We start from the raw sequence: 10,597 nt of genomic DNA, 5'->3' as shown, positions 1-10,597 counted from the left end.
CGTGCCTCCTCAGCGACATCTGCGTGTGCGATCGAAGACGGATCAAGCAGAGACTAGGTCCCATTTTTTTCTCCAACAAGATTTGAATAAGATTAAGATTTTTATGGCACGTTTTTTAAACTGTTAAATGATATGTTTCGTGCGAATACTTTCTATATGGAAGTTGCTCTAAAATATCATATTAATCTATTTTTCAAGTTTGTAATAATTAAAACTCAATCAATCATACGTTATTACCACCTCGTTTTATGTAAAAAAAACTTAATCTTCATCTTCATCTTCATGTTTATCTTCAGAAGAAAAGATCACCACCAAGTGAGCGACTGACATGCCCGCGGCGCGAGCCGCAATATTAGACATGAGTACATAGCACCTCTGTGACTCTAAGCAGTATCCTTTTTTTTAATCATGGGAATTGATTCCAGTTGAAATGGTTATGGAAAATTCTGAAAAAAATTATAGACAATATAGAATACAATGACATTTATTAGTTAAAAAAAATCAAATTTAAATTCGACTTACACATTATGGGAAAAGAAGATAAATTCGAATGTAAACTGTACCACTACTATTCCTAAATTTATCTTTTTTTTTAAATATCTCAATGTATGATTTGAGTTTGAATGTGGCATATATATGTTGTGTGAGTGTTGTTAAAGTTTTCATAATGTTTGGATGGTTTTTAAATAAAAGAGGAGTCATTCCCCAAAGTGATCAAAATATCTTGCCGCAGATCAACTGGGTATTTACATCAGGTTTACAAATCGGAACCACTAGACTTCCTAGACTGGTCGGTTTTCAGTCTTCCCAAAATAAAAATTACACTGAATTTCAGTTTTTTTTTAAAAAAATGACCAGATTTTATCACAAGTCAAACTGTTTTTCCGAAAACTGAGAAAACTGTTGGTACCCGGTTTTTCGCTCAATCGGTTTTGTGAACCCTGACCATCCCGGTTTTTCGCCCAAAATCAGTTTTGTGAACCCTAACCATCCCCAACAAATTCATCAATCTCAGATAGCTGGTTATAAGACTTACAAGTTACTCCCTCCATCCCAAAAAAAAAAGGCTGGATGCGACATATTCTAGTACAACGAATCTGGACAGATGTATGTCCAGATTCATTGTATTAGGATGTGTCACGTTCAGTATTAGGTTGGTTTTTTATGGGACAGAGGGAGTACAACCTTACTACAAGGCACCACTATTCAGCATGAATTGTAACCCCATGTATCATCGTATAATATTCACCAACATGAAGCACGTGATTGGTATAGCCCTTACAAGTAAAGGCGCAGATACGCATCAGATCAACTGCTCTGCAGATATACCAGTATCATGCTGCTATTCACAAGGCAAAAAAAAAAAGTATTGTCTAGGCAAGTCCTGCTTCTCTCGTGCTATCACTGTACACACACATAAAACATTACCCTCCAAGCTATTTCTCTATAGCGCCTATACATAATATAGCGTTAGCAAAAAAAAGTAAAAGAAATATGGATCGACTTCATACAGCAGAGCCGAATGGTTTTCTGTTGGATCAGTTTTTATCAGGCGTTGGAAGAGGAATCTGTTGATGTTCTGACTTGCCTTCTGCTGTGACGCTCATCAATCATCTTCTGCCCTATATACCTGTCAAATGTTAATAAACAAGGTCATTGCAACAGTTACAACTGGACCATTGTCGAGAGGGATCTTAGATCCTAGACTGTTACTATGTGCTATGCATGTGATTTTCATTTCCTCCTAAAGCTAGGAGACATTGCATTCAAATTTCCTGACAGAACATGGGCTAAACTTGCTTGAAAACCTAAATTATTTGTTGCCTTAAATACAACCAGCAGTAAGCAGATTATAGTGCTACTGAATTATACTATTATGGAATAAAATATTTGATGGATATCTAATCCTTGCTAAGGACCATCTCCTGCAGTAATCAATTTGCAAGAGCTATTCTCATTCATACCTGCCCATCATCATGATTGTGGCTTGAGGATTGGTCCCAGGTGTTTCCCTGAATGTTGATCCATCCACCACACGAAGAGCACGCACACGAAAAACACGGAAATCCCTGTCAACCACACTTCCAGCTACACATCCTCCATGATAATGCCATAATGTTGCCACAGTCTGCTGGCAGAAATCACCCAGAGCTGTGTCATTTGTTCTCCAGTCAACTGGCAGTGCAGCCCCAACAATCCTGAACTCCCTCCTCCTGCTGTCTTGGCTCAATGATCCCATCGCTGAACGAAACACATCCATTGTCGTGCTCTCAAGCACTTTCGCCACACGCCGCATGCCCGTCACACACCGTGCCAAGTCCTCACGACGGCTCAAGTAGTTGAACCGCACTGCTGGGCTCTCCAAGGGATTGGATGATGTGAGCCAAAGTGAACCTTCAGACAATGGTCCAGGAACCTTTTCCATGATGGTTACCACAGTAACATAGAGTGGCGAAGACGGGCTGAACGGACCACCACGGCGTAAGATGGGAGCAAGGGGAACAATGTATGATGCAGCCTCAAGGTAGGACTCATTCCCATTAGCAGAAGGAATGCCAACTACCTGGATAAGGGAGTGATCGATTGGGATTGATGGGATGATGGAGATGCCGTTACGGGGGTTGTCAAACATATGCTTGCCAACATCAGGGACATCAGCAAAAACTGGGATGCCTAGGGATGTAAGATCATTGGCAGGGCCAATGCCACTGAGGAGCAGCAACTGGGGACTCCCTAGGGAGCCTGCAGAAAGTATAACCTCCCCCCCTGGGCGCAACAATGCGTGGTGCTGCTGGAGAAGACGGTCCTGGTAAACGACACCGCTTGCTGCTACTGCTGGCTGTGGAGACCTTCCACGGCGTGCAACTGGACAAGTACAGCAAAAGTATAAAAGTTCCTTCGCACATACTTAAAACAGTTTATGATGAAATGTTATGTGTTATTACATGATCATTGATTCAGGAGAATTTGGATAATGGTTAGCATGAGGAGCAGTTAATCTAGTACATTTCACAAAAATTAGAATTCCTAACAAGCATGAAGTTTTGGCTTGTAGTAACGTATTCCGCAGGACAGTTTAGTTCCATAGTCATTGGGCTACTCCTCTATCTGACATCTTTGTTTTCAGTTCACATCTCTTTCCAAGAAAAAGTTTTTAAGTTCATAACATACCAGAATAAAAATGTAGTATTTTTTTCTTGTAAATGAAATTGAGATGAGCACAACTATTCACAAGTATCAGTACTAGACTGGTTCTAAAATTGTATCTATATTTCTCAACAAATACATAATTAGCGAATCTTCTAGAAAAACAGTGTAGAACATTGAAGAAAGCTCTTTTATGCTCAGTGTCATTTTTTTTAATAAAAAAAATCAGCATTGCAACATGCTCTTAACTAGTAGAGTATATGATAAATGTGTTTGACCCAGAATGGCATCATCTGATCATCATCTGCATTACACAAATACACAGGCACATAACTTCCTCTGTATATTCATCATGCAAATGAATGGCATGATCAAGTAAGGGTAATTAAAGAAGAACTTTGGGTTCTATCTAAGTATCTAACAGGATCATGCAGTCTACTCATTTCATGAAAAGTAATCAAACAAACTTTGCTGACTCAAGACATCATAAGTTCATAATAAGTATGTGGATGAAAATGATAACTCAAGTGGCCTTACCAAATGTCCACATTTTACGTCAATTCAGTCATATGTCAATCTTTCAGACAAATATTTTCCGAAGCACTGCACAGGCAACAAAGTAACAAGCAAACAAGTACTAGTAGAAGAATGCATCTCACCAGGTTCAATTGGGCTCATGATGATGCGAGTAACCGTCGCACGGATGGCAACACGGAGACGGCCAGGGCGTGCAAAGGCGAGGAGATCTGCGGCACTCCAGCGGCGGCCTGACGAATCGAACGTGGTGGCACCAACCTTGGTGCCAGAGACATGGTCCATTGTAAACCCGTTCCATGGCGTCACATTAGCTTCCAGCAACCCCGCACGCACCGCCGCCTGCCACCCACGCACCACCGGCTGGAACGCCAGTTCACGCTCCACCCACTCGTAGGACGAATTCACTAGCTTCATGTCCCAATTCATCGCCTCACCACCCTGAATCCCCAATAATTCACAAAAGAAATCATCAGACATGACACTAGTTAATTTGTTTACTCGATTCTGCACGAGAATTTCGTTGTCGAACTAGCTTCGCGAACACCGCAGACATGACAGGCACGCGCCACGCGCATGAACAACCGAAGGCAGTGAGATGCAGAGAAAGGGGGGGGGGGGGGGGGGGGGGGGACACTGACCTCGCCGTGGCTGCGGAACCAGTCAGGGTGGGCGCGCGAGTAGAAGCCGGCGTTGATGGAGGTGGCGCCGCCGAGGACGCGGGCGCGGACGTTGGGCACGCCGTCCTCGGAGGCGAAGGTCTGCGCGGGCGCGTCCGACTCGGGCGCCGGGTCCGCCATGGCGAGCGTCCTGACGAACCCGCCCGCGGTGGCGAGCGGCGGGAACTCCGCGGGCGCGCCGCCCCGCTCCAGCACCAGCACGCGCCCGCCCCCCGGCCCGGCCAGCGTCGCGGCGAGCGGGCACCCCGCCGTGCCTCCCCCGACCACGATGTAGTCGTACGCCTCCTCCGCCGCCGTCTCCGCCGCGTCCACCACGTACCGCGCGTACGCCGGCGGCGGCGCCACCACCCCTGCCGCGAATCAGACTAACATCAAATTCAGACACATCGAAATTAACCGGGAGCGTCCACGATCATATATCGAGGCGCGAGGCGTTAGGCGGCGTTACCTCCGAAACCGCGGGGCTGGGCGGCGGCGAGGGTTGGCGCGACGAGGAGAGCGGCGAGGAGGAGGTGGAGGCGGGTGGGAATGGCGGCCATGGCGGGTGGTGCTAGGGTTTGGGGGAGTGGGTTGGGTTTTGGTGGGGAGGAGGAGCGGAGAAGACGAAGTGCGGCGTTGCCGTTGGGGAGTGGAGGGAAACGGAAACAGGAGAGGTGGATGACGTCAGGCAGTAACGGATTACGGGTTGCTTCGCTTGTTTCGGAGAAAATTGACATTTTGCCATTGTTAAAATGGGGTTTCGCTCGAATGCCACTCCAAAAAGTGGTTTCGTTAAAATGCCATTCTCAAATAGGGGCAACATGTTGCAATGCCATTTCATCCATTTCTTCTCAATTTAATGATTTTTGTAGTGTTTTTTCTTGCTAAGATGACTAAAATACCCTTGTATCCTATCTCATCCTCTCTTCCTCCTCTCTGTTGCAGATGCACAGCTCGGCTCGGCTGCGTGGCTGTGGATGGGGACGACGCTAGCGTGGGTGGGGAAGGCTGCCCCGAAACCTAGTTGACGCCGCTGCAACCATAGCCGCCACCGTCACCCCGGCCTTAGATGTAGCAGCCGCCCCCGCCCTCAGATCTAGCCGTCGTCGCGCCACCGCCGTGTGTGTCATCAGGATACTTCTGGCGTGAGGGAGGGACGGAGACGGTGGAGCATATGGACATACAGGCGGCGGCGGCGGCGCAGCTGGGGATAGGAAAGGTGGCGACACGGCTGGGGACAGGGACGGGGACGGCGGCGGCGCCGACATGGTTGAGGCAGGTAGGGATGTTCTCCTACATCGACACGAATGGCGTCGCCAGCGCCACCGTCATCCCAGCCGCGCCGCTGAGCCGAGCAGCCTTCCCCACCCACGCCGGCGTCGTCCCTGTCCCTAGCCGCGCCGGCGCCGGGGATCCATCTCCTCCACACAACTCAACTAAATGGTCATAGGGGCAATTTTGTCACGCCACGGTGGAAATCATTTGCAAATCAACTAATTTGGTCGAAATGGCAAAGTAGTAATGTAGCGTCGTCCAAAAATGGCATTATAACGAAGCCACAATCCGGAGTGCCATTGTGGTGAAACCCTATCCCGACGATGGCTAAATGTCAATTTTCTCCTTGTTTCGTGGGCTTTTGGAGAGTGCAGGACGTGTCATTTGGGCCAACGGATTCCTTAGCCTCGTATGGATGGGCCGAACTCCTACCTTACCGATCCAAAGGAATAAGTTTGCATTAGGTCCTTTAAATTTGTCACCGAGTCTGAAATTCATCCATAAACCGAAATACAGGTATAGCCTATTCTACAACTCATAGTACCGTGTCAACTTTAGTTCCTCGACGATATAGTGGTTGATTTTGGTTGACGTGGTGAGTAGGACCCACATGCCAGCAGCCAATTGTTTTCCCTCCTCTTCCCACCTCTCTTCCTCACTTTTCCCATCTTCTTCAGGGCGACACACAACGGGCAATGTGGAGAGGGGGTGGCGGACGACAAGAAGTAGGGTGGTAGCTGCGGGTGGGAGGCCAAGTGGAGGAGGAGCGTGAGAGTGGATGAGACTAGGAGGAGTGGGCGGGGGTCGGGTGGAGGAGTGCGCGGGGTTCAGGCAGAAGAGGAGCGGCTAGAGCAAGGGAAATGCACAGACCAGCGGTGGTGGTGGCAACGATAGCTGGGGTAGGGGTACCATCTTCTTCTACTTCCTACCTTGATGGACCTCAACAGTGGTGTTCATGAGGGAAGCGAAAAGATAAAGGCCACTGTCTCTAGGGCCGCCATCTCTGGGGCCGTTTCCCTCACCAATGAGCCGTCGTCTGTGCCCAGTGAAGATCCCCAATAGTCTCACCGACAGGATCCCAACGCACCTGTCCGCCTGTCAAAACCTCGTCGTGCTCATGCTCACCAACATCACCGCCACATTGCTAGGGAAACAATCGGAGTTCAATACCTCTCCCTATTCCTTCTCTTGCCCCACCATTCCCTTCCTCATGGACACCAGTGTCGTCAAAAGCTCGATGGGCTAGTGGTCATCGTTGACGCGTTGTTGTCTCCATTCACTGCTGGACCTAGCCATCGTCGGATCCCCTCTTGTCAAGCATCCTCTAGCTGCTACAGACCGCCACGGTCCCCTACTCACCAGCCACCCCACTCCAACGCTTGAGGAAGTGAGAGATGGGGACTAGAGGGAGATGAGTTGGCAAGTGACATGTGGGGCTCACATGGGTCCCACTCATCACGTTAGCCAAAATCGGGCCCTACCCCCGAGAGATCAAAGTTGACACGGTATTATGAGTTGGAGAGATGTGTTGTATCTGATATTTCAATTCAGGGATGAATTTCAGGCTCAGCGACAGATTGAGGAACCTAAGTGAACTTACTCTCTGATCCAAATGTATGGGAAAATTGAGAATGTATGTTCAGGAACGAATTTCTCGGCTCAGAACGTTGTTGGGCTTCATATCGGCCCATCCAGATGAGGCGTTAGCGTTTTTGGAATTTCAGCTCAGATCCAGCAGCATTTGTCAGCATTCGGTTACTTCTGCCTCCCCGGCTTGGCTGGGTGGATGAGAATTGCCTCCCCTGGTGCGGCACAAACGCCGAGGCTGGCCGGCCGCATGCGCATCACGCCGGGATCCCGCTGTCCCGAAAACCCGCGACACACCCAGCAACCACCATTGCCTGCCGCGCCCGATCCATCCATCGCCACCACCACCGCACCGCGTGCGCCGCGCGCGCGCCCCCTCCATCTCCAGCAAGCTCGGCTTTGCAAAATTAACAAAAACCATATCCAATCACATGCCTGTCTCCCGTTTCTCTCCGCGGATGCCATTGCCACCACAGGCTGTGTCTCCGTCTCCGCCACTGTACGCGGATGCTCCTGCCTCTCCTCTCCCCGACTCCGCCACGTTCACCACCATCCGTCGCGCGGCCACTAGGCCACACCCAAATCCATATCACCATTGCCGATCTCTCCTTGTTTACAGTAAACACCCCGTTTAGATACTTAAAATTTTGAGAAGCAGCGGGTGAAAATACGAAGAAGCTGAGAAAACCAATTTATGACTTCTATAGAAGTTCATATTCTGGATTTTACTACAGATTCTCATAATCTGAGTGAACTATTTGAGAAGCTTCTAGCAACGGCAACTTCTAAAAAAAAAAATCTCCAGCTACCATATGCTCCTCAAACAGGCTCATAATCTACTCCAATACAACGAGATTATTGCGGGGATCTGGGGTTCGATGACGTCGCCTTGTTCCAACAGCGAGCTGTGCTTAACCATTTAAAAAGGTTTAATCATTTGTGCCTCGAGATCGGAGGTGTCGGGGAGGACGCGAGGTCTCCCGCAAAATTCTGCTGTCGTTGCCTCGTTCGTTGGGTGGGGGAGGCGCCCCCGAATCAAGCAGAGGATCTATCTACACGTCGATCGCGTGCCATTTTGCCAACGGATGTTCCTCCAAACAAGCCCGGTTTCTTGTGCTCGTTTTCAGGGGAGAGATCCACATGTAATGTGATGATATGTAACCAAAGCTTTACCCACAACCCCCTCTCATGATTGCGGCTTCTTCTGCCACTAGATCATCTGATCATGGAGGAGTATAAACTAATGGGCAGCCAAATCTTCTCCGCGAGAGAAATCTGCAGGATATATGTATACTAATCAAGTAATCATAATCATCATGTATAATACTCAATCCTTAACGTGCCTGTCTGAACTGAAAAAACAAATGCAGAAGTTCAGACTTTCAGAGGTTCAGGCAATGTGCTGTTCGTAGTCAAGTCAGATAGAGCAGGTTGATCTTGCGCACCCCCACAGCATGATTCACTCATCTACTAGCTATCTACCTACTAATATCTTAGGGAGATGAGATGAGATGAGATGTGATCCTTCTCATGCAGGCAGGAGATTGTTTTTAGAGCAAGTTTAATAGTATAGCTAACTATGGGCTTCAAATCATCTATAGTCAATTTAATAGACAATTCATATACTCCATATGTTTCTAAATATTTGACGTCGTTGACTTTTAAAAATATGTTTGACCGTTCGTCTTATTCAAAAACTTTTGTGAAATATGTAAACCTATATGTATACATAAAAGTATATTTAACAATAAATCAAATGATAGGAAAAGAATTAATAATTACTTAATTTTTTTTAATAAGACAAACGGTCAAACATGTTTAAAAAAGTCAACGGCGTCAAATATTTAGAAATGGAGGGAGTAATAGTTAACTATAAACATGTACTATATAATTAATGTCTAGTCCCACATGTCATACACACATGTATCTTGGAATCCGTGCTCGCTGCTCCTATCTCTTCTCTTTTATCTTCTTAAAATATATTTATAGCTAGCGTATAGTCTGTTATTATACCTGCTCTTATGGCTGCTGAATTGATGATGATGATGATGAATACTCCCTCCATTCCAAATTGATCTACATATAGTTTTTTTGAGGTTATTCCTAAATGATCTACATATTTGTGTTCATTCATTAAGTCTATTCGTTATTTGTGTATTGGAGTAAATGGACATTGATGCATGCATCCATGCACATAAGTATTTATAACCTACATGCAATATCTTGATTTGCTATTTGCTAGGAAATAGTGGGGATGGTGCATGCATAAGGTTTGTTGCTAGAGTAAATATTGTATGAGAGAGTTATTAGTTTTTTTTGGTCTTGGTGTACCTATGAAATATGTAGATCAATTTAGAATGGAGAGAGTAATAAACAGCTACTAGCTAGTGGCATGGTGGCAAAGTAGTTTAAAGCAGTAGAAGTTTCTCTCCCCACCAAAAAGATCACAACTAGGCGTGCCCCCAACAAGCTGTCCCAACTGTCTCACTTGCTTTGCTTGCCTAGAGCTTAACAATAATTTGGAATCTAGGACAAGGTTTTTGTGCCCTTGTGATTAGTGAGCATGCTATTCTATTGAGCCTTGTGACAGTTTCATTCATAAACAACTCACAAAGCCAATGTAAATTAGTAGGCAAATAGGGGAGTGAGAAAGCAACTTGCATGCAGAAGATGCATCAAAAGGGCATCAATCATGTTTATCAGGCAACTATGCATATATCTTTTGCATAAAGTGGCCAAAGGGGGGAGCAGAAATTTAAAGCAAAAGGCTCAGAAGAATGTGAGTTGCAATAATGGTGTGTAATCGAAGCATGAGACAGCAGAAAACATTGTTTATGAGATGGTAGTGATTCTGCTGGTCAGTGTACTAATCTACGGCTGTTTGCCATTGCTTTCTGGTTCGGATGCTGCGGCAGCTCAGGGAATTTTGATCCTTATTTTAACTCTTTAATTATGCTCATGTTATGCTAGCTATAATAATTCGGCATGGATCCACCTGTATGAATCTTATATTTGCAACGGCTAAAAAGCAATCTGAACTAACAGTATTAACAATGAGAAAAATTCAGAGCATATATTACAAGTACTATATGGTTGAACTATGGATCTTTGGCTACAGATTAACAAGCATTTTAGCAGAATCTTTAAGCATGCTTGCTGGTTATCAAGAGGCTACAAGTTGGTTTTCAATCTCCCATTTCTTAATTTAGTCGTGTCAACTTGTATCCTCATTTCAGTGGTAAGAAAGGAAACCTTTTTTAGGAACTGAAGTAGAAAAATTCAGACACGTTCTATGACCCTATCAAATCGTGCTGCCAACAGAGAAAAATTAAGTGGCAATCTTTGATTGTTACACAATCCAATTATGCATGACAGACCAACAGGATCATCTAATC

The 10,597-nt window shown here is 46.0% G+C and overlaps 1 protein-coding gene across 1 annotated transcript; it reads right to left on the bottom strand.

Annotated features, from left to right (window-relative positions):
• Nucleotides 1-1,205: 1,205 nt before the first annotated feature.
• Nucleotides 1,206-4,995, bottom strand: LOC127775358 ((R)-mandelonitrile lyase-like). Its single transcript, XM_052301584.1, has 5 exons — nt 4,810-4,995; nt 4,323-4,711; nt 3,807-4,122; nt 1,965-2,865; nt 1,206-1,630 (listed from the first exon to the last, which is right to left on the bottom strand). Exons 1-5 carry the CDS (start codon nt 4,898-4,900, stop codon nt 1,549-1,551), a joined length of 1,779 nt encoding a protein of 592 aa, XP_052157544.1. The 5' UTR covers nt 4,901-4,995; the 3' UTR covers nt 1,206-1,548.
• Between the last annotated feature and the right edge of the window lie 5,602 nt (nt 4,996-10,597).

This window comes from Oryza glaberrima, chromosome 6 (genome assembly GCF_000147395.1).
Source record: "Oryza glaberrima chromosome 6, OglaRS2, whole genome shotgun sequence".
Lineage (NCBI taxonomy): Eukaryota > Viridiplantae > Streptophyta > Magnoliopsida > Poales > Poaceae > Oryza > Oryza glaberrima.
This window is presented reverse-complemented; position numbering and strand designations above follow the sequence as displayed.

Excerpts from the sequence above, each read along its gene's own strand:
- LOC127775358 (XM_052301584.1), bottom strand. The coding sequence starts at position 4,900 with ATGGCCGCCATTCCCACCCGCCTCCACCTCCTCCTCGCCGCTCTCCTC. Across the intron at positions 4,712-4,809 it reads CCAGCCCCGCGGTTTCGGAG|GGGTGGTGGCGCCGCCGCCG; the intron begins GTAACGCCGCCT and ends GATTCGCGGCAG. Across the intron at positions 2,866-3,806 it reads CATGAGCCCAATTGAACCTG|TTGCACGCCGTGGAAGGTCT; the intron begins GTGAGATGCATT and ends GTACTTGTCCAG.